Below are 25990 nucleotides of genomic sequence, written 5' to 3' on the forward strand. Positions count from 1 at the left end.
CACACATCCTCTACCACTTCTGAAACTACACTGCTCTTCCCCACTCTGATGCTCTGTACATGCCTTCCCCTCTCAAATCAATACCCTCCCATATAATTTCCCAGGAATACTCAACAGTCGTATACCTTTGTAATTTGAACACTCACCTTTATCCCCTTTGCCTTTGTACAATGGCACTATGCATGCATTCCGCCGATTCTCAGGCATTTCACCATGAACCATACATACATTGAATATCCTCACCAACCAGTCAACAACACAGTCACCCCTTTTTTGATAAATTCCACAGCAGTGCCATCCAACCCGCTGCCTTGCCAGCTTTCATCTTCCACAACGTTTTCACTACCTCTTCTCTGTTTTATTATTTATATTTATTTATTATACTTGATCGCCATTTTCTACCTCAGAGAGGTAGTGCCAGAAAACACACGAAGAATGGCACATCCAATCATATTTATATTTATTCATTTATTTTACTTTGGCGCCATCTCCCACGTTAGCGAGGTCGCGCAAGGAAACAGACGAAAGAATGGCTCAACCTACCCACATACACATGTATATACATACAAGTCCACACACGCAAATATACATACCTATACATCTCACCGTATACATATATATACACACACAGACATATACATATATACACATGTATATAATTCAAACTGTCTGCCTTTATTCATTCCCATCGCCACCCCGCCACACATGGAATAACAACCCCCCTCTCCCTGCATGTGCACGAGGTAGCGCTAGGAAAAGAAAACAAAGGCCAATTCGTTCACTCTCAGTCTCTAGCAGTCATGTATAATGCACCGAAACCACAGCTCCCTTTCCACATCCAGGCCCCACAGAACTTTCCATGGTTTACCCAAGACGCTTCACATGCCCTGGTTCAATCCATTGACAGCATGTCGACCCTGGTATGCCACATCGTTCCAATTCACTCTGTTCCTTGCATGCCTTTCACCCTCCTGCATGTTCAGGCCCTGATCACTCAAAATCTTTTTGACTCCATCTTTCCACCTCCAATTTGGTCTCCCACTTCTTCTCGTTCCCTCCACCTCTGACACATATATCCTCTTGGTCAATCTTTCCTCACTCATTCTCTCCATGTGACCAAACCATTTCAAAACACCCTCTTCTGCTCTCTTAACCACACTTTTTATTACCACACATCTCTCTTACCCTGTTATTACTTACTCGATCAAACCACCTCACACCACATATTGTCCTCAAACATCTCATTTCCAGCACATCCACCCTCCTCTGCACAACTCTTATCTATAGCCCACACCTCGCAACAAATATAAAACATTGTTGGAACCACTTTTCCTTCAAACATACCCATTTTTGCTTTCCAAGATAACGTTCTCGACTTCCAAACATTTTTCTACGCTCCCAAAACTTTCGCCCCCTCTCCCACCCAATCGTATGCTCATATATATACATAGATGCCAATACACACATATACATACATGTATGTATCAACATACACATACACAGACATTACATATATACACACATACATATTCATGTATGTAACTTGGATGTAACCAAGATGAGAAAAAAGGGGAGGTAGGTAGTATGTTTGAGGAAAGGAGCCTGGATGTTTTGGCTCTGAGTGAAACGAAGCTCAAGGGTAAAGGGGAAGAGTGGTTTGGTAATGTCTTGGGAGTAAAGTCAGGGGTTAGTGAGAGGACAAGAGCAAGGGAAGGAGTAGCACTACTCCTGAAACAGGAGTTGTGGGAATATGTGATAGAATGTAAGAAAGTGAACTCTAGATTGATATGGGTAAAACTGAAAGTTGATGTAGAGAGATGGGTGATTATTGGTGCATATGCACCTGGGCATGAGAAGAAAGATCATGAGAGGCAAGTGTTTTGGGAGCAGCTGAATGAGTGTGTTAGTGGTTTTGATGCACAAGACCGGGTTATAGTGATGGGTGATTTGAATGCAAAGGTGAGTAATGTGGCAGTTGAGGGAATAATTGGTATACATGGGGTGTTCAGTGTTGTAAATGGAAATGGTGAAGAGCTTGTAGATTTATGTGCTGAAAAAGGACTGGTGATTGGGAATACCTAGTTTAAAAAGAGAGATATACATAAGATATGTATGTAAGTAGGAGAGATGGCCAGAGAGCATTATTGGATTACGTGTTAATTGATAGGTGCGTGAAAGAGAGACTTTTGAATGTTAATGTGCTGAGAGGTGCAACTGGAGGGATGTCTGATCATTATCTTGTGGAGGCGAAGGTGAAGATTTGTAGCGGTTTTCAGAAAAGAAGAGAGTATGTTGGGGTGAAGAGAGTGGTGAGAGTTAGTGAGCTTGGGAAGGAGACTTGTGTGAGGAAGTACCAGGAGAGACTGAGTTCAGAATGGAAAAAGGTGAGAACAAAGGAGGTAAGGGGAGTGGTGGAGGAATGGGACGTATTTAGGGAATCAGTGATGGCTTGCGCAAAAGATGCTTGTGGCATGAGAAGCGTAGGAGGTGGGTTGATTAGAAAGGGTAGTGAGTGGTGGGATGAAGAAGTAAGATTATTAGTGAAAGAGGAGAGAGAGGCATTTGGACGATTTTTGCAGGAGGTCAAGAGAAAGGTACAAGAGGTGAAAAAGAGGGCAAATGAGAGTTGAGGTGAGAGAGTATCATTAAATTTTAGGGGGAATAAAAAGATGTTTTGGAAGGAGGTAAATAGAGTGCGTAAGACAAGGGAGCAAATGGGAACTTCAGTGAAGGGGGCTAATGGGGAGGTGATAACAAGTAGTGGTGATGTGAGAAGAAGATGGAGCAAGTATTTTGAAGGTTTGTTGAATGTGTTTGATGATAAGAGTGGCAGATATAGGGTGTTTTGGTTGAGGTGGTGTGCAAAGTGAGAGGATTAGGGAAAATGATTTGGTAAACAGAGAAGAGGTAGTAAAATCTTTGTGGAAGATGAAAGCCAGCAAGGCAGCAGGTTTGGATGGTATTGCAGTGGAATTTATTAAAAAAGGGGGTGACTGTATTGTTGACTGGTTGGTAAGGTTATTTAATGTATGTATGATTCATGGTGAGGTGCCTGAGGATTGGCGGAATGCTTGCATAGTGCCATTGTACAAAGGCAAAGGGGATAAGAGTGAGTGCTCAAATTACAGAGGTATAAGTTTGTTGAGTATTCCTGGTAAATTATATGGGAGGGTATTGATTGAGAGGGTGAAGGCATGTACAGAGCATCAGATTGGGGAAGAGCAGTGTGGTTTCAGAAGTGGTAGAGGATGTGTGGATCAGGTGTTTGCTTTGAAGAATGTATGTGAGAAATGCTTAGAAAAGCAAATGGATTTGTATGTAGCATTTATGGATCTGGAGAAGGCATATGATAGAGTTGATAGAGATGCTCTGTGGAAGGTATTAAGAATATATGGTGTGGGAGGCAAGTTGTTAGAAGCAGTGAAAAGTTTTTATCGAGGATGTAAGGCATATGTACGTGTAGGAAGAGAGGAAAGTGATTGGTTCTCAGTGAATGTAGGTTTGCGGCAGGGGTGTGTGATGTCTCCATGGTTGTTTAATTTGTTTATGGATGAGGTTGTTAGGGAGGTGAATGCAAGAGTTTTGGAAAGAGGGGCAAGTATGCAGTCTGTTGTGAATGAGAGAGCTTGGGAAGTGAGTCAGTTGTTGTTCACTGATGATACAGCGCTGGTGGCTGATTCATGTGAGAAACTGCAGAAGCTGGTGACTGAGTTTGGTAAAGTGTGTGAAAGAAGAAAGTTAAGAGTAATTGTGAATAAGAGCAAGGTTATTAGGTACAGTAGGGTTGAGGGTCAAGTCAGTTGGGAGGTAAGTTTTAATGGAGAAAGACTGGAGGAAGTAAAGTGTTTTAGATATCTGGGAGTGGATTTGGCAGCGGATGGAACCATGGAAGCGGAAGTGAATCATAGGGTGGGGGAGGGGACGAAAATCCTGGGAGCCTTGAAGAATGTGTGGAAGTCGAGAACATTATCTCGGAAAGCAAAAATGGGTATGTTTGAAGGAATAGTGGTTCCAACAATGATGTATGGCTGCGAGGCGTGGGCTATGGATAAAGTTGTGCACAGGAGGGTGGATGTGCTGGAAATGAGATGTTTGAAGACAATGTGAGGTGGTTTGATCGAGTAAGTAATGTAAGGGTAAGAGAGATGTGTGGAAATAAAAAGAGTGTGGTTGAGAGAGCAGAAGAGGGTGTTTTGAAATGGTTTGGTCACATGGAGAGAATGAGTAAGGAAAGATTGACCAAGAGGATATATGTGTCAGAGGTGGAGGGAACGAGGAGAAGTGGGAGACCAAATTGGAGGTGGAAAGATGGAGTGAAAAAGATTTTGAGTGATCGGGGCCTAAACATGCAGGAGGGTGAAAGATGTGCAAGGAATAGAGTGAATTGGAACGATGTGGTATACCGGGGTCGACGTGCTGTGAGTGGATTGAACCAGGGCATGTGAAGCGTCTGGGGTAAATCATGGAAATTTCTGTGGGGCCTAGATGTGGAAAGAGATCTGTGGTTTCGGTGCATTATTACATGACAACTAGAGACTGAGTGTGAACGAATGGGGCCTTTGTTGTCTTTTCCTAGCGCTACCTCGCACACATGAGGGGGGAGGGGGTTGTTGTTTCCATGTGTGGCGGGGTGGCAATGGGAATAAATAAAGGCAGACAGTATGAATTGTGTACACTTGTATATATGTACATGTCTGTGTGTATATATATATATGTGTACATTGAGATGTTTAGGTATGTATATTTGTTTGTGTGGACGTGTATGTATATACATGGGTATGGGGGTGGGTTGGGCCATTCTTTTGTCTGTTTCCTTGCGCTACCTCGCTAACGCGGGAGACAGCAACAAAGCAAATAATATTCATACTTGCTTGCCTTCATTCATTCCAGGCTTTACCACATCCCACAGGAAACAGACAAAAAAGGCCACATTTGCTCACACTCACTCTCTAGCTGTCATGTGTAATGCACTGAAACCATAGCTCCCTATCCACATCCAGGCCCCACAGACCTTTCCATGGTTTATCCAAGACGTTTCACATGCCGTAGTTCAGTCCGTTGACAGCACATCGACCTCAGTATACTACATCGTTCCAGTTCACCCTATATTTTTTGCACCTCTCATCCTCCTGTGTGTTCAGGCCCCAATCACTGAAAATCTTTTTCACTTTATCCTTCCACCTCCAATTTAGTCTCCCACTTCTCCTTCTTCCCTCCACCTCTGACACATATATCCTCCTTGTCAATCTCTCCCCATTCACTCTCTCCATATTTCCAAGTCACTTAAACATACCCTCTTCAGCTTTCTCAGCTGCACCTTTTTTATTTCCACACATCTCTCTTACCCTTTCATTACTTACTCGATCAAACCAACTCACACCACATATTGTCCTCAAACATCTAATTTCCAACACATCCACCCTTCTCTGTACAACCCTATCTATAGCCCATGCCTCACGACCATATAAAATTGTTGGAACCACTATTCCTTCAAACATACCCATTTTTGCTCTCTGAGATGTTGTTCTCTCCTTCCATACATTCTCTATCACTCTCAGAACCTTCGCCCCCTCCCCTACCCTGTGACTCACTTCTGCTTCCATGGTTCCATTCTTTGCTAAGTCCACTCCCAGATATCTAAAACACTTCACTTCCTCCAATTTTTCTCCTTTTAAACTTATATCCCAATTACCTAATCTTTCAACCCTACTGAATCTGATAACCTTTCTCTTATTCACATTTACTCTCAACTTTTTCCTTTCACACATTTTTCCAAACTCAGTCACCAACCCCTGCAGTTTCTCACACGAATCAGCCACCAGTTCTGTATCATCAGCGAACAACAACTGACTCACTTCCCAAGCCCTATCACTCCCAGCAGACTGCATACTCGCCCCTTTCTCCAAAACTCTAGCACTTACCTCATTGTCCACCCCATCCATCAACAAATTAAACAACCATGGATATCACACACCCTTGTAGGTAATAAACTTTCATTGTGACCATAAATCTCTTCTTTTGTCCCAGCAATGAAAATTATTTTACAGTACAGCACTGAGCCAATCAGCAATATTGCCTGGCAGTCGTGAGCATTCCCCTCATGGCCATGCATCCTTCCTGGTGGACATGACAATCCATCTTGAGTGCTGCAGGAGCTCCACAGAAAGGGTTCCTGGGACAGGATGATAAAGTTAGGTATCAGGATAGTGGCAAGCATGGTTCCACACATGGTGATCATATCTTTAGGGACAGGTGGGTTTACTTACAGAAAAGTATGGAATAGTTATATTGCTGCCAAAGTGAGTGGACCTGTACTCTCAGTCTTGTTGACTGGCCACCATTATTGGAAGAAATAGCTTTATCATAATTTGAGAACATGTGTTATGTACTCACTGATTTCATCTGATTTGCCTGTATGTTATTCTTTATAGATTTGGCCAACCAGAAATTATCATAGGGACGATTCCAGGGGCAGGTGGTACACAGCGCCTCACTAAAGCTATTGGCAAGTCCCGTGCCATGCAGATGTGTCTGACAGGGGATATGATCACAGCACAGCAAGCAGAAGCATGGGGTGAGTGTTTTTACACACACACACATGGCAGGCAAGTATAATGAATAATATAATACAGATGCTCCTTCACTTATGATGGAGTTACGTTCCAAGAAACCCATTGTAAGTTGAAAATATTGTAAGTTGAAAATATCTTAAGTCAAAAACACATTTAACACATTTAATATTGTACATCTAACCTACCAAACATCGCAGCTTAGCCTAGCATATGTTAAATGTCTTGAAACATTTACATTAGCCTACAGTTGGACAGAATCATCTAACACAAAGCCTATTTCTCAGACTATTTTATGATGAAGTGTTGAATATCTCACCATTGTAAAGCCAAAAATTATAAGTCAAACCATCATAATTCGGTGATCATCTGTATATATGATTTTGTTGTTATACATCCTGTGCATGCTAGGTAGCGTCAACAACAGATGACAACTTTAGAGAGAAAAATCATCGTGCTTGGTAGCGTCAACAACAGATGACAATCATCACTCGGGTCTTTGCTCTGTTCTTTCATTTGGAAAGTAATACAGGTGCTCCCAGACTTATGATAGGGGTACATTCCGATAAAACCATTGTAAGTTGAAAATACATTTAATATTGTATATCTAACCTACTGAATATCATTGCTTAGCCTAGCCTACCTTAAACCTTCTTTGAATACTTACATTTCTCATCCATAATTATCATATGCAGCTCTTCCTTATAAGCTTTGGCACCATCAGTATAGGCACATGCTGCTTCACCCATAACCTTTACATTATGAAAATTATGATGCCTTTTGAAGCATTGGAACCACACAAGACTTACTGTAAACATCTGCATATGCATAGGGTCATTGGCATGCCATTTTGGCATGTCAAAAAGTCTTCATGCCTTAGCCTGGATTGTCAGTAGGCTAAGCAGTATGCACTTCTGTATCTGGTCTTCAATCCACATGACAAGTAAATTTTCCATATCATCAACCGGCCAGCTCTTTTCTTCGTAATGACTGGATTTAATCAATGCTGAAGATTTCACTGCATCACTGATTCACTTCTTATCCTTTAAGATGGTTGAGATAATTGATTGTGAAAGTCTAATACATGTGTGATTGCCATTACTGGCTTCCCACCTTCATGCTGGGCAATTATCTTTAATTTTCTCTCAAGAGTAATTGTCCTCATCTTCTCACTAGAGGCACAAGACACAGATGGGTGTTCTAGAAACATGATGGGTTACAAAAACATAAAACAAAATAAGAAATGCAGGCAGCAGAGTACACTGTGGAGTAATAGTTGTTTACTCTCATGGCTGACTGGAAGTTGCGCCTCACTGCTGCTGCACAGCATTATGAGAGAGTATCGTAACACATCGCTAGCCAGGGAAAACATCAAATTCAAAATTTGAAGTATGGTTTTTATTACATGCGTATTGCTATTGCAATATTATTAAGTTAAAAAATCACAAGTTGAACCATCATAAATTGGGAAGCATTAGTACAAGAAGGGAAGATTTCCAGCCAGCTGCTCCTGCCCATCTTAATGGCCTTCAATGACACCCAGGGAATGCGTGGGCAGTATTGTTTCTCCCATATCCCCAGGGATAGTGATGTCTGTGTATGTATATGTATATGTGTAGATATGTGTATATGTTGATGTGTATATGTTCGTGTATGGCCATTTATGTGTATATATATATATATAATTTGTTTATGGATGGGGTTGTTAGGGAGGTAAATGCAAGAGTTTTGGAAAGAGGGGCAAGTATGAAGTCTGTTGGGGATGAGAGAGCCTGGGAAGTGAGTCAGTTGTTGTTCGCTGATGATACAGCGCTGGTGGCTGATTCATGTGAGAAACTGCAGAAGCTGGTGACTGAGTTTGGAAAAGTGTGTGGAAGAAGAAAGTTAAGAGTAAATGTGAATAAGAGCAAGGTTATTAGGTACAGTAGGGTTGAGGGTCAAGTCAATTGGGAGGTGAGTTTGAATGGAGAAAAACTGGAGGAAGTGAAGTGTTTTAGATATCTGGGAGTGGATCTGGCAGCGGATGGAACCATGGAAGCGGAAGTGGATCATAGGGTGGGGGAGGGGGCGAAAATCCTGGGGGCCTTGAAGAATGTGTGGAAGTCGAGAACATTATCTCGGAAAGCAAAAATGGGTATGTTTGAAGGAATAGTGGTTCCAACAATGTTGTATGGTTGCGAGGCGTGGGCTATGGATAGAGTTGTGCGCAGGAGGATGGATGTGCTGGAAATGAGATGTTTGAGGACAATGTGTGGTGTGAGGTGGTTTGATCGAGTGAGTAACGTAAGGGTAAGAGAGATGTGTGGTAATAAAAAGAGCGTGGTTGAGAGAGCAGAAGAGGGTGTTTTGAAGTGGTTTGGGCACATGGAGAGGATGAGTGAGGAGAGATTGACCAAGAAGATATATGTGTCGGAGGTGGAGGGAACAAGGAGAAGAGGGAGACCAAATTGGAGGTGGAAAGATGGAGTGAAAAGGATTTTGTGTGATCGGGGCCTGAACATGCAGGAGGGTGAAAGGAGGGCAAGGAATAGAGTGAATTGGAGCGATGTGGTATACAGGGGTTGACGTGCTGTCAGTGGATTGAATCAAGGCATGTGAAGCGTCCGGGGTGGGCCATGGAAAGCTGTGTAGGTATGTATATTTGCGTGTGTGGACGTATGTATATACATGTGTATGGGGTGGGTTGGGCCATTTCTTTCGTCTGTTTCCTTGCGCTACCTCGCAAACGCGGGAGACAGCGACAAAGTATAATAAAAAATAAAAAAAAAAAAAAAAAAAAAATATATATATATATATATATATATATATATATATATATATATATATATATATATATATATATATTATCCCTGGGGATAGGGGATTAAGAATACTTCCCACGTATTCCCTGCGTGTTGTAGAAGGCGACTAAAAGGGGAGGGAGTGGGGGGGCTGGAAATCCCCCCCTCTCGTTTTTTTTTTAATTTTCCAAAAGAAGGAACAGAGGGGGCCAGGTGAGGATATTCCAAAAAAGGCCCAGTCCTCTGTTCCTAATGGTACCTCGCTAACGCGGGAAATGGCGAATAGTTTAAAAAAAAAAAATTTTTTTTTTTTTTTTTTTTTTTTTTTTGTCTCCTGCGTTTGCGAGGTAGCGCAAGGAAACAGACGAAAGAAATGGCCCAACCCACCCCCAAACGCATGTTTATACATACGTCCACACACGCAAATATACATACCTACACAGCTTTCCATGGTTTACCCCAGACGCTTAACATGCCCTTGATTCAATCCACTGACAGCACGTCAACCCCGGTATACCACATCGATCCAATTCACTCTATTCCTTGCCCTCCTTTCACCCTCCTGCATGTTCAGGCCCCGATCACACTAAATCTTTTTCACTCCATCTTTCCACCTCCAATTTGGTCTCCCTCTTCTCCTTGTTCCCTCCACCTCCGACACATATATTCTCTTGGTCAATCTTTCCTCACTCATTCTCTCCATGTGCCCGAACCATTTCAAAACACCCTCTTCTGCTCTCTCAACCACGCTCTTTTTATTTCCACACATCTCTCTTACCCTTACGTTACTTACTCGATCAAACCACCTCACACCACACATTGTCCTCAAACATCTCATTTCCAGCACATCCATCCTCCTGCACACAACTTTATCCATAGCCCACGCCTCGCAACCATACAACATTGTTGGAACCACTATTCCTTCAAACATACCCATTTTTGCTTTCCGAGATAATGTTCTCGACTTCCACACATTCTTCAAGGCTCCCAGAATTTTCACCCCCTCCCCCACCCTATGATCCACTTCCGCTTCCATGGTTCCATCCGCTGCCAGATCCACTCCCAGATATCTAAAACACTACACATATATATACATATATGTATATATATATGTGCATATGAATGGATGGGCCATTCTTCCTGTGTTTCCTGGCACTACCTTGCTGATGAGGGAAACTGTTTAAGTATAATAAATAAATTGATTAATTATATACATTGAATATTCTTTTATTATACTTAATCACTGTTTTGTGCATCAGTGAGGTAGCGCCAGGAAACAGACGAAGAATGGTTCATCCACTCATATACATATATATTATTATTATTATATTATTATACTTAACCACCGTTCCCCGCATCAGTGAGGTAGCACAAGGAAACAGATGAAGAATGGCCCAACCACCTACATACTCAAATATATACATAAATGCCCTTACATGCACATTTATTTTATTTATTTATTATACTTTGTTGCTGTCTCCCGCGTTAGTGAGGTAGCGCAAGGAAACAGACGAAAGAATGGCCCAACCTATCCACATAAACATGTATATACATACACGTCCACACCCGTACATATACATACCTATATATCTCAACATATATATATATATATATATATATATATATATATATATATATATATATATATATATATATACCCAGACATATACATATATACACATGTACATAATTCACACTGTCTGCTCATATTCATTCCCGTCACCACCCCGCCGCACATTAAATGACAGCCCCCACCCCCAATGTGCGTGAGGTAGTGCTAGGAAAAGACAACAAAGGCCTTATTTGTTCACACTCAGTCTCAAGCTGTCATGTAATAATGCACCGAAACCACAGCTCCCTTTCCACATCCAGGCCCCACAAAACTTTCTGTGATTTACCCCAGACGCTTCACATCCCCTGGTTCAATCCATTGACAGCACATCGACCCCGGTATACCACATCGTTCCAATTCACTCTATTTCTTGCACACCTTTCACCCTCGTGCATGTTCAGGCCCCGATCACTCAAAATCTTTTTCACTCCATATTTCCACCTCCAGTTTGGTCTCCCACTTCTCGTTCCCTCAACCTCTGACACATATATCCTCTTTGTCAGTCTTTCCTCATTCATTCTCTCCATGTGACCAAACCATTTCAAAACACCCTCTTCTGCTCTCTCAACCACACTCTTATTACTACACATCTCTCATACCCTTTCATTACTTACTCGATCAAACCACCTCACACCACATATTGTCCTCTAACATCTCATTTCCAGCACATCCACCCTCCTTCGCACAACTCTATCTATAACCCGCGCCTCGCAACCATATAACATGGTTGGAACTTTTATTCCTTCAAACATACCCATTTTTGCTTTCCAAGATAATGTTCTTGACTTCCACACATTTTTCAGCGCTCCTAGAACTTTCGCCTCCTCCCCCACCCTTTGATTCACTCTGCTTCCATGGTTCCATCTACTGCTAAATCCACTCCCAGATATCTAAAACACTTCACCTCCTCCTGTTTTTCTCCATTCAAACTTACCTCCAAATTAACTTGTCCCTCAACCCTACTGTACCTAATAACCTTGTTTTTATTCACATTTAGTCTTAACTTTCTTCTTTCACACACTTTACCAAACTCGGTCATCAGCTCCTGCAGTTTCTCACCCGAATCAGCCACCAGCGCTGTATCATCAGCGAACAACAACTGACTCACATCCCAAGCTCTCTCACCCACAGCAGACTGCATACTTGCCCCTCTTTCCAAAACTCTTGCATTCACCTCCCTAACAACCCCTTCCATAAACAAATTAAACAACCATGGAGACATCACACACCCCTGCTGCAAACCAACATTCACTGAGAAACAATCACTTTCCTCTCTTCCTACTTGTACACATGCCTTACATCCTCGATAAAAACTTTTCACTGCTTCTAACAACTTGCCTCCTACACCATATATTCTTAATACCTTCCACAGAGCCTCTCTATCAACTCTTATTATATGCCTTCTCCAGATCCATAAATGCTACATACAAATCCATTTGCTTTTCTAAGTATTTCTCACATACATTCCTCAAAGCAAACACCTGATCCACACATCCTCTACCACTTATGAAACCACACTACTCTTCCCCAATCTGATGCTCTATACATGCCTTCACCCTCTCAATCAATACCCTCCCATATAATTTCCCAGGAATACTCAACAAACTTACACCTCTGTAATTTGAGGACTCACTTTTATCCCTTTTGCCTTTGTACAATGGCACTATGCAAGCATTCCGCCAATCCTCAGCCACCTCACCATGAGTCATACATACATTAAATAACCTTACCAATCAGTTAACAATACAGTCACCCCCTTTTTTAATTATTTCCACTGCAATACCATCCTAACCTGCTGCCTTGTCGGCTTTCATCTTCCACAAAGCTTTTACTACCTCTTCTCTGTTTACCAGACCATTTTCCCTAACCCTCTCACTTTGCACACCACGTTGACCAAAACACCCAATATCTGTCACTCTATCATCAAACACATTCAACAAACCTTCAAAATACTCACTCCATCTCCTCACATCATCACTACTTGTTATCACCTCTCCATTAGCCCCCTTCACTGATGTTCCCATTTGTTCCCTTGTCTTATGCACTTTATTTACCTCCTTCCAAAACATCTTTTTATTCTCCCTAAAATTCAATGATACTCTCTCACCCCAACTCTCTTTTGCCCTCTTTTTCACCTCTTGCACCTTTCTCTTGACCTCCTGCCTCTTTCTTTTATACATCTCCCACTTATTTGCATTATTTCCTTGCAAAAATCGTTCAAGTGCCTCTCTCTTCTCTTTCACTAATAATCTTACTTCTTCACCCCACCACTCACTACCCTTTCTAATCTGCCCACCTCCCACACTTCTCATGCCACAAGCATCTTTTGCGCATGCCATCACTGCTTCCCTAAATACATCCCATTCCTCCCCCACTCCCCTTTCGTCCTTTGTTCTCACCTTTTTCCATTCTGTACTCAGTCTCTCCCAGTACTTCCTCACTCAAGTCACCTTCCCAAGCTCACTTACTCTCACCACTCTCTTCACCTCAACATTCTCTCTTCTTTTCTGAAAACCTCTACAAATCTTCACCTTCACTTCCACAAGATAATGATCAGACATCCCTCCAGTTGCACTTCTCAGCACATTAACATCCAAAAGTCTCTCGCGCGCACCTATCAATTAACACATAATCCAATAATGCTCTCTGACCATCTCTCCTACTTACATTGAAATACTTATGTATATCTTTCTTTTTAAATGAAGTATTTCCAATCACCAGTCCTTTTTCAGCACATAAATCCACAAGCTCTTCATTTCCATTTACAACACTGAAGACCCCATGTACACCAATCCCTCAACTGCCACATTACTCACCTTTGCATTCAAATCACCCATCACTATAACCCGGTCTTGTGCATCAAAACTACTAACACACTCACTCAGCTGTTCGCAAAACACTTGCCTCTCATGATCTTTCTTCTCATGCCCAGGTGCATATGCACCAATAATCACCCATCTCTCTCCGTCCACTTTCAGTTTTACCCATATCAATCTAGAGTTTACTTTTTTACACTCTATCACATACTCCCACCACTCCTTTTTCAGGAGTAATGCTACTCGTTCCCTTGCTCTTGTTCTCTCACTAACCCCTGACTTTACTCCCAAGACATTCCCAAACCACTCTTCCCCTTTATCCTTGAGCTTTGTTTCAATCAGAGCCAAAACATCTGGGTTCCTTTCCTCAAACATACTACCTCTCTCTCCTTTTTTCTCATCTTTACATCCACACACATTTAGACACCCCAATCTGAGCCTTTGAGGAGGCTGAGCACTCCCCGCGTGACTCCTTCTTGTTTCCCCTTTTAGAAAGTTCACACTCAGTGTCTAGTTGTCATGTGTAATGCACCGAAATCACATGTACATATACATACATAAACATTTCAACGTATACATGCACAGACATATACATATATACACATGTACATATTCATCCTTGCTGCCTTCATCCATTCCCCTCGACATCCCACCACACATGGAATAGCATCCCCCCTTCCAGTGAGGTAGTGCCAGGAAAAGATAAAAAGGCCTTAATTGTTCACACTCAGTCTCTAGTTGTCATATGTAATGCACCGAAACCACAGCTTCCTTTCCACATCCAGGCCCCACAGACCTTTCCATGATTTACCTTAGACTCTTCATATGCCCTGGTTCAATTCATTGACAGCATGGCAGTGAATGGAACCATGGAAGCGTAAGTGAGTCACAGGGTGGGGGAGGGGGCGAAAGTTCTAGGAGCATTGAAGAACGTGTGGAAGGTGAGAACATTATCTTGGAGAGCAAAAATGGGTATGTTTGAAGGAAAAGTAGTTCCAACAATGTTATATGGTTGTGAGGCATGGGCTATAGATAGGGTTGTGCAGAGGAGGGTGGATGTGTTGGAAATTAAATGTTTGAGGACAATATGTGGTGTAAGTTGGTTTGATCGAGTAAGTAATGAAAGGGTAAGAGAGATGTATGGTAATAAAAAGAGTGTGATTGAGAGAGCAGAAGAGGATTTGTTGAAATTGTGTGGTCACATGGAGAGAATGAGTGAGGAAAGATTGATAAAGAGGATATATGTGGTAGGGGTGGAGGGAACTAGGAGAAATGGGAGACCAAATTGGAGGAGGAAGGATAGAGTGAAAAAGAAAAAGATTTTGAGCGAGGTTGAAAGGCATGCAAGGAATAGAGTGAATTGGAACAATGTGTTATACTGGTGTTGACATGCTCTCAAAGGATTGAACCAGGGCATATGAAGCATCTGGGTAAACCATGGAAAGTTTTGTGGGGCTTGGATGTGGAAAGGGAGCTGTGGTTTTGGTGCATTACACATAACAGCTAGAGACTGAGAGTGAACAATTGTGGCCTTTGTTGTCTTTTCCAAGCACTAGCTTGTGGGTGTATGGGGGGAGGGGGCGCCATTTCATGTGTGGCGGGATGGTGAGGGGAATGGATGAAGGCAGCAAGTGTGGATGTGTACACGTGTATATATGTATATGTATGTATACGTTGAAATATGTATGAATATTATGAAGACTACTTCAAACATTTAGGTATAGCAGTAGATTTAATCTCGTCAAAGTAGGGTTGGATGAATGCTATAAGCCCATAGTCCTTGGAGACTTAAGATATGTATTACATAGACCTTTAATGTATTTTTACTTTAATATTATTTTGATATTATGTAATGTTATTGCTTTATATAGTATTATTTTAATATTATTCAATATTATTTCTATATTTAATATTATTGTTTTCTTTAATTTTTTTTTTTTTTGCCGCTGTCTCCCGCATTTGCGAGGTAGCGCAAGGAAACAGACGAAAGAAATGGCCCAACCCACCCCCATACACATGTATATACATACGTCCACACACGCAAATATACATACCTACACAGCTTTCCATGGTTTACCCCAGACACTTCACATGCCCTGATTCAATCCACTGACAGCACGTCAACCCCGGTATACCACATCGATCCAATTCACTCTATTCCTTGCCCTCCTTTCACCCTCCTGCATGTTCAGGCCCCGATCACACAAAATCTTTTTCACTCCATCTTTCCACCTCCAATTTGGTCTCCCACTTCTCCTCGTTCCCTCCACCTCCGACACATATATCCTCTTGGTCAATCTTTCCTCACTCATTCTCTCCATGTGCCCAAACCATTTCAAAACACCCTCTTCTGCTCTCTCAACCACGCTCTTTTTATTTCCACACATCTCTCTTACCCTTACGTTACTTACTCGATCAAACCACCTCACACCACACATTGTCCTCAAACATCTCATTTCCAGCACATCCATCCTCCTGCGCACAACTCTATCCATAGCCCACACCTCGCAACCATACAACATCGTTGGAACCACTATTCCTTCAAACATACCCATTTTTGCTTTCCGAGATAATGTTCTCGACTTCCACACATTCTTCAAGGCTTCCAGGATTTTTGCCCCCTCCCCCACCCTATGATCCACTTCCGCTTCCATGGTTCCATCCGCTGCCAGATTCACTCCCAGATATCTAAAACACTTTACTTCCTCCAGTTTTTCTCCATTCAAACTTACCTCCCAATTAACTTGACCCTCAACCCTACTGTACCTAATAACCTTGCTCTTATTCACATTTACTCTTAACTTTCTTCTTTCACACACTTTACCAAACTCAGTCACCAGCTTCTGCAGTTTCTCACATGAATCAGCCACCAGCGCTGTATCATCAGCGAAAAACAACTGACTCACTTCCCAAGCTCTCTCATCCCCAACAGACTTCATACTTGCCCCTCTTTCCAAAACTCTTATTTAATATTATTCTTTTAATATTATTGTTTTATTGAATATTATTCCTTTGATATTATTGAGGCAACCATAGTAATTTTAAATATTCTAATTTTTTGATTATGCATATAGTAATTGGTTTATTCATAGCATGGTAAAAGGACTGTACAGAATTCTTTTGCAATTAATTCATGTTATTGTTGAGTCTTTAATATTTGTAGGTATAGAGATGGTCATTGATTGAAGTATATGAGTGAGATTCTTCATTCACCACCCTGCTTTGAATGTAAAGCACGACAACTTTGTATAGACAGAGAATTGATAAATATGCTAATTTTCCCATTGTAGCTTATGGTTTATAAAGAAACAATTTTGATAAGTAATACTTCTTTCCGACAGGATTGGTAAGTTCTGTTCATCCACCTGACCAACTTGTAGATGAAGCTATCAAATTAGGGGAGAAGATTGGGCAGCATTCTAAACTGATCGTTGCCATGTGCAAGGAGTCGGTCAACAATTGTGAGTATAAAATTTGGAATCAGAAGGCTTCTATGTCAATAATTCTCCTCCCAACCCATTTTGTCTTCCATAATTTTCCTGCCCTATGTTTTATGGATTTTGTTTCATTTACATTGCTCTCCTAAGCTGTTTGCATGTGTCCCTGACTTATAGTTTCTGTAAGGAAACCAGGTACAACATGAGTGACTGTCATGATACCTCTTCCTGTCCTTGAACAGTAGAGCTGTAGAATTATCTTCTTTCAGTTTTCTCAATTCCTATAAATTTTATACCTATGATAGTCAGTTGTACAAAGTCAGTTAGAGTTTAGATAATTATTTTGTTTTTTTACTTAATTGCTGTTTCTCACCTCAGTGAGGTAGCCCCAGGAAACAGACGAAGAATGGCCCATCCACTCATATATATATATATATATATATATATATATATATATATATGTAGGTTTGCGGCAGGGGTGTGTGATGTCTCCATGGTTGTTTAATTTGTTTATGGATGGGGTTGTTAGGGAGGTAAATGCAAGAGTCTTGGAAAGAGGGGCAAGTATGAAGTCTGTTGGGGATGAGAGAGCTTGGGAAGTGAGTCAGTTGTTGTTCGCTGATGATACAGCGCTGGTGGCGGATTCATGTGAGAAACTGCAGAAGCTGGTGACGGAGTTTGGTAAAGTGTGTGGAAGAAGAAAGTTAAGAGTAAATGTGAATAAGAGCAAGGTTATTAGGTACAGTAGGGTTGAGGGTCAAGTCGATTGGGAGGTGAGTTTAAATGGAGAAAAACTGGAGGAAGTGAAGTGTTTTAGATATCTGGGAGTGGATCTGTCAGCGGATGGAACCATGGAAGCGGAAGTGGATCATAGGGTGGGGGAGGGGGCGAAAATTTTGGGAGCCTTGAAAAATGTGTGGAAGTTGAGAACATTATCCCGGAAAGCAAAAATGGGTATGTTTGAAGGAATAGTGGTTCCAACAATGTTGTATGGTTGCGAGGCGTGGGCTGTGGATAGAGTTGTGCGCAGGAGGATGGATGTGCTGGAAATGAGATGTTTGAGGACAATGTGTGGTGTGAGGTGGTTCGATCGAGTAAGTAACGTAAGGGTAAGAGAGATGTGTGGAAATAAAAAGAGCGTGGTTGAGAGAGCAGAAGAGGGTGTTTTGAAATGGTTTGGGCACATGGAGAGAATGAGTGAGGAAAGATTGACCAAGAGGATATATGTGTCGGAGGTGGAGGGAACGAGGAGAAGAGGGAGACCAAATTGGAGGTGGAAAGATGGAGTGAAAAGGATTTTGTGTGATCGGGGCCTGAACATGCAGGAGGGTGAAAGGAGGGCAAGGAATAGAGTGATTTGGAGCGATGTGGTATACAGGGGTTGACGTGCTGTCAGTGGATTGAATCAAGGCATGTGAAGCGTCCGGGGTAAACCATGGAAAGTTGTGTAGGTATGTATATTTGCGTGTGTGGACGTGTGTATGTACATGTGTATGGGGGGGGGTTGGGCCATTTCTTTCGTCTGTTTCCTTGCGCTACCTCGCAAACGCGGGAGACAGCGACGAGGTATAAAAAAAATATATATATATATATATATATATATATATATATATATATATATATATATATATATATATATATATATATATATATATATATATATATATATATATCTTTTTCATACTATTCGCCATTTCCTGCATTAGCGAGGTAGCGTTGAGAACAGAGGATTGGGCCTTTGAGGGAATATCCTCACCTGGCCCCCTTCTCTGTTCCCTCTTTTGGAAAATTATACATATATATATATATATTTTTTTTTTTTTTTTTTGCTTTGTCGCTGTCTCCCGCGTTTGCGAGGTAGCACAAGGAAACAGACGAAAGAAATGGCCCAACCCACCGCCATACACATGTATATACATACGTCCACACACACAAATATACATACCTACACAGCTTTCCATGGTTTACCCCAGACGCTTCACATGCCTTGATTCAATCCACTGACATTTCCTGGGGCTACCTCAGTGAGGTAGCCCCAGGAAACAGACGAAGAATGGCCCATCCACTCATATATATATATATATATATATATATATATATATATATATATATATATATATATATATATATATATATCTTTTTCATACTATTCGCCATTTCCTGCATTAGCGAGGTAGCGTTGAGAACAGAGGATTGGGCCTTTGAGGGAATATCCTCACCTGGCCCCCTTCTCTGTTCCCTCTTTTGGAAAATTATACATATATATATATATATATATATATATATATATATATATATATATATATATATATATATATATATATTTTTTTTTTTGCTTTGTCGCTGTCTCCCGCGTTTGCGAGGTAGCGCAAGGAAACAGACGAAAGAAATGGCCCAACCCACCCCCATACACATGTATATACATACGTCCACACACACAAATATACATACCTACACAGCTTTCCATGGTTTACCCCAGACGCTTCACATGCCTTGATTCAATCCACTGACAGCACGTCAACCCCGGTATACCACATCGCTCCAATTCACTCTATTCCTTGCCCTCCTTTCACCCTCCTGCATGTTCAGGCCCCGATCACACAAAATCTTTTTCACTCCATCTTTCCACCTCCAATTTGGTCTCCCTCTTCTCCTCGTTCCCTCCACCTCCGACACATATATCCTCTTGGTCAATCTTTCCTCACTCATTCTCTCCTTGTGACCAAACCATTTCAAAACACCCTCTTCTGCTCTCTCAACCACGCTCTTTTTATTTCCACACATCTCTCTTACCCTTACGTTACTTACTCGATCAAACCACCTCACACCACACATTGTCCTCAAACATCTCATTTCCAGCACATCCATCCTCCTGCGCACAACTCTATCCATAGTCCACGCCTCGCAACCATACAACATTGTTGGAACCACTATTCCTTCAAACATACCCATTTTTGCTTTCCGAGATAATGTTCTTGACTTCCACACATTCTTCAAGGCTCCCAGAATTTTCGCCCCCTCCCCCACCCTATGATCCACTTCCGCTTCCATGGTTCCATCCGCTGCCAGATCCACTCCCAGATATCTAAAACACTTCACTTCCTCCAGTTTTTCTCCATTCAAACTCACCTCCCAATTGAATTGACCCTCAACCCTACTGTACCTAATAACCTTGCTCTTATTCACATTTACTCTTAACTTTCTTCTTTCACACACTTTACCAAACTCAGTCACCAGCTTCTGCAGTTTCTCACATGAATCAGCCACCAGCGCTGTATCATCAGCGAACAACAACTGACTCACTTCCCAAGCTCTCTCATCCCCAACAGACTTCATACTTGCCCCTCTTTCCAAAACTCTTGCATTCACCTCCCTAACAACCCCATCCATAAACAAATTAAACAACCATGGAGACATCACACACCCCTGCCGCAAACCTACATTCACTGAGAACCAATCACTTTCCTCTCTTCCTACACGTACACATGCCTTACATCCTCAATAAAAACTTTTCACTGCTTCTAACAACTTGCCTCCCACACCATATATTCTTAATACCTTCCACAGAGCATCTCTATCAACTCTATCATATGCCTTCTCCAGATCCATAAATGCTACATACAAATCCATTTGCTTTTCTAAGTATTTCTCACATACATTCTTCAAAGCAAACACCTGATCCACACATCCTCTACCACTTCTGAAACCACACTGCTCTTCCCCAATCTGATGCTCTGTACATGCCTTCACCCTCTCAATCAATACCCTCCCATATAATTTGCCAGGAATACTCAACAAACTTATACCTCTGTAATTTGAGCACTCACTCTTATCCCCTTTGCCTTTGTACAATATATATATATATATACTTTTTTCTTTCAAACTATTCGCCATTTCCTGCATTAGCGAGGTAGCGTTAAGAACAGAGGACTGGGCCTTTGCGGGAATACCCTCACCTGGCCCAATTCTCTGTTCCCTCTTTTGGAAAATTAAAAAAAAACGAGAGGGGAGGATTTCCAGCCCCCCGCTCCCTCCCCTTTTAGTCGCCTTCTATGACACGCAGGGAATACGTGGGAAGTATTCTTTCTCCCCTATCCCCAGGGATAATATATATATATATATATATATATATATATATATATATATATATATATATATGTGTGTGTGTGTGTGTGTGTGTGTGTGTGTCAGAGGTGGAGGGAACGAGGAGAAGTGGGAGACCAAATTGGAGGTGGAAAGATGGAGTGAAAAAGATTTTGAGTGATCGGGGCCTAAACATGCAGGAGGGTGAAAGGCGTGCAAGGAATAGAGTGAATTGGAACGATGTGGTATACCGGGGTCGACGTACTGTCAATGGATTGAACCAGGGCATGTGAAGCGTCTGGGGTAAACCATGGAAAGTTCTGTGGGGCCTGGATGTGGAAAGAGATCTGTGGTTTCAGTGCATTATTACATGACAGCTAGAGACTGAGTGTGAACGAATGTGGTCTTGGTTGTGTTTTCCTAGCGCTACCTCGCACACATGAAGGGGGAGGGGTTGTTATTTCATGTGTGGCGAGGTGGCAATGGGAAGGAATAAAGGCAGACAGTATGAATTATGTACATGTATATATATGTATTTGTGTGTGTGTGTATATATATGTATACGCTGAGATGTATAGGTATGTATATTTACATGTGTGGATGTGTATGTATATACACATGTATGTGGGTGAGGTGGGCCATTCTTCTGTCTGTTTCCTTGCGCTACCTCACTAACGCAGGAGACAGCGACAAAGCAAAATAAATGTAAATAAATCTGGCAGCGGATGGAACCATGGAAGCGGAAGTGAATCATAGGGTGGGGGAGGGGGCGAAAATCCTGGGAGCCTTGAAGAATGTGTGGAAGTCGAGAACATTATCCCGGAAAGCAAAAATGGGTATGTTTGAAGGAATAGTGGTTCCAACAATGTTGTATGGTTGCGAGGCGTGGGCTATGGATAGAGTTGTGCGCAGGAGGGTGGATGTGCTGGAAATGAGATGTTTGAGGACAATGTGTGGTGTGAGGTGGTTTGATCGAGTAAGTAATGTAAGGGTAAGAGAGATGTGTGGAAATAAAAAGAGTGTGGTTGAGAGAGCAGAAGAGGGTGTTTTGAAATGGTTTGGTCACATGGAGAGAATGAGTGAGGAAAGATTGACCAAGAGGATATATGTGTCGGAGGTGGAGGGAACGAGGAGAAGTGGGAGACCAAATTGGAGGTGGAAAGATGGAGTGAAAAAGATTTTGAGTGATCGGGGCCTGAACATGCAGGAGGGTGAAAGGCGGGCAAGGAATAGAGTGAATTGGATCGATGTGGTATACCGGGGTTGACGTGCTGTCAGTGGAGTGAATCAGGGCATGTGAAGCATCTGGGGTAAACCATGGAAAGTTGTGTGGGGCCTGGATGTGGAAAGGGAGCTGTGGTTTCGGGGATTATTGCATGACAGCTGGAGACTGAGTGTGAACGAATGGGGCCTTTGTTGTCTTTTTCTAGTGCTACCTCGCACACATGAGGGGGGAGGGGGATGGTATTCCATGTGTGGCGAGGTGGCGATGGAAATGAATAGGGGCGGGCAGTGTAAATTGTGTGCATGGGTATATATGTATGTGTCTGTGTGTGTATATATATGTGTACATTGAGATGTATAGGTATGTATATTTGTGTGTGTGGGCGTGTGTGTGTGTACGTTGTGTATGGGGGTGGGTTGTGCCAATTCTTTCGTCTGTTTCCTTGCGCTACCTCGCAAACGCGGGAGACAGCGACAAAGGAAAAAAAAAATTTATTTATTTTGCTTTGTCGCTGTCTCCCGCGTTTGCGAGGTAGCGCAAGGAAAGAGACGAAAGAAATGGCCCAACCCACCCCCATACACATGTATATACACACGTAAATATACATACCTATACATCACAATGTACACATATATATACACACACAGACACATACATATATATACCCATGCACACAATTCACACTGTCTGCCTTTATACATTCCCATCGCCACCTCACCTCACATGGAATACCATCCCCCTCCCCCCCATGTGTGTGGAGTAGCGCTAGGAAAAGACAACAAAGGCCTCATTCGTTCACACTCAGTCTCTAGCTGTCATGCAATAATGCCCGAAACCACAGCTCCCTTTCCACATCCAGGCCCCACACAGCTTTCCATGGTTTACCCCAGACACTTCACATGCCCTGATTCAATCCACTGACAGCACGTCAACCCCGGTATAACACATCGTTCCAATTCACTCTATTCCTTGCACGCCTTTCACCCTCCTGCATGTTTAGGCCCTGATCACTCAAAATCTTTTTCACTCCATCTTTCCACCTCCAATTTGGTCTCCCACTTCTCCTCGTTCCCTCCACCTCTGACACATATATCCTCTTTGTCAATCTTTCCTCACTCATTCTCTCCATGTGACCAAACCATTTCAAAACACCCTCTTCTGCTGCTCAACCACACTCTTTTTATTACCACACATCTCTCTTACCCTATTATTACTTACTCGATCAAACCACCTCACACCACATATTGTCCTCAAACATCTCATTTCCAGCACATCCACCCTCCTGTGCACAACTCTATCCATAGCCCATGCCTCGAAGCCATACATTGTTGGAACCACTATTCCTTCAAACATACCCATTTTTGCTTTCTGAGATAATGTTCTCGACTTCCACACATTCTTCAAGGCTCCCAGAATTTTTGCCCCCCTCCCCCACCCTATGATTCACTTCTGCTTCCATGGTTCCATCCGCTGCCAAATCCACTCCCAGATATCTAAAACATTTCACTTCCTCTAGTTTTTCTCCATTCAAACTTACCTCCCAATTGACTTGGACCTCAACCCTACTGTACCTAATGACCTTGCTCTTATTCACATTTACTCTTAACTTTCTTCTTTCACACACTTTACCAAACTCAGTCACCAGCTTCTGCACTTTCTCACACGAATGAGCCACCAGCGCTGTATCATCAGCGAACAACAACTGACTCACTTCCCAAGCTCTCTCATCCACAACAGACTGCATACTTGCCCCTCTTTCCAAAACTCTTGCATTCACTTCCCTAACAACCCCATCCATAAACAAATTAAACAACCACGGAGACATTACACACCCCTGTTGCAAACCTACATTCACTGAGAACCAATCACTTACCTCTCTTCCTACACGTACACGTCTTACATCCTCGATAAAAACTTTTTACTGCCTCAAACAACTTGCCTCCCACACCATATATTCTTAATACCTTCCACAGAGCATCTCTATCAGCTCTATCATATGCCTTCTCCAGATCCATAAATGCTACATACAAATCCATTTGCTTTTCTAAGTATTTCTCACATACATTCTTCAAAGCAAACACCAGATCCACACATCCTCTACCACTTCTGAAACCACACTGCTCTTCCCCAATCTGATGCTTTGTACATGCCTCAACAAACTTATACCTCTCAACAAACTTATACCTCTGTAATTTGAGCACTCACCTTTGTCCCCTTTGCCTTTGTACAATGGCACTATGCAAGCATTCCGCCAATCCTCAGGCACCTCACCATGAATCATACATACATTAAATAACCTTACCAACCAGTCAACAATACAGTCACCCCCTTTTTTAATAAATTCCACTGCAATACCATCCAAACCCGCTTCCTTGCCGGATTTCATCATCCGCAAAGCTTTTACTACCTCTTCTCTGTTTACCAAATAATTTTCCCTACCCCCTCACTTTGCACACCACCTCGACCAAAACACCCTATATCTGCCACTCTGTCATCAAACACATTCAACAAACCTTCAAAATACTCACTCCATCTCCTTCTCACATCACCACTATTTCTTATCTCCTCCCCATTAGCCCATTAGCCCCCTTCACTGAAATTCCCATTTGTTCCCTTGTCTTATGCACTTTATTTACTTCCTTCCAAAACATATTTTTATTTTCCCTAAAATTTAATGATACTCTCTCACCCCAACTCTCATTTGCCCTCTCTTTCACCTCTTGCACCTTTCTCTTGACCATCTGTCTCTTTCTTTTATACATCTCCCACTCATTTGCATTATTTCCCTGCAAAATATACATTTTTTTTATTATTATTATTATTTTGCTTTGTCGCTGTCTCCCGCATTAGTGAGGTAGCGCAAGAAAACAGACGAAAGAATGGCCCAACCCACCCACATACACATGTATATACATACACGTCCACATACGCAAATATACATATCTATACATCTCAATGTATACATATATATACACACACAGACATATAGATATATACACTTGTACATAATTCATAGTCTGCCTTTATTCATTCCCATCGCCACCTCGCCACACATGAAATAACAAACTCCTCCCCCCCTCATGTGTGTAAGGTAGCGCTAGGAAAAGACAACAAAGGCAACATTCATTCACACTCACTCTCTAGCTGTCATATAATAATGCACCGAAACCACAGCTCCCTTTCCACATCCAGACCCCACAGAACTTTCCATGGTTTACCCCAGATGCTTCACATGCCCTGGTTCAATCCATTGACAGCACATTGACCCCGGTATACCACATCGTTCCAATTCACTCTATTCCTTGCACGCTTTTCACCCTCCTGCATGTTCAGGCCCCGATCACTCAAAATCCCTTTCACTCCATCTTTCCACCTCCAGTTTGGTCTCCCACTTCTTGTTCCCTCCACCTCTGACACTTATATCCTCTTGGTCAATCTTTCCTCACTCATTCTCTCCATATATATATA

The 25990-nt window shown here is 42.1% G+C and overlaps 1 protein-coding gene across 3 annotated transcripts in view; it reads left to right on the plus strand.

Moving 5' to 3' along the window:
* Echs1 (Enoyl-CoA hydratase, short chain 1) overlaps positions 1 to 25990 on the plus strand; it is an 80325-nt gene that overhangs the window by 17311 nt on the left and 37024 nt on the right. For all 3 annotated transcript variants that reach the window (XM_071672672.1, XM_071672674.1, XM_071672673.1), the window contains exons 4-5: positions 6432 to 6574; positions 17119 to 17238. In XM_071672672.1, coding sequence (XP_071528773.1) covers positions 6432 to 6574; positions 17119 to 17238 — 263 coding nt within the window. The remainder of the gene's footprint in view (positions 1 to 6431; positions 6575 to 17118; positions 17239 to 25990) is intronic.

Source organism: Panulirus ornatus, chromosome 17 (assembly GCF_036320965.1).
Source record: "Panulirus ornatus isolate Po-2019 chromosome 17, ASM3632096v1, whole genome shotgun sequence".
NCBI classification, from domain to species: domain Eukaryota; kingdom Metazoa; phylum Arthropoda; class Malacostraca; order Decapoda; family Palinuridae; genus Panulirus; species Panulirus ornatus.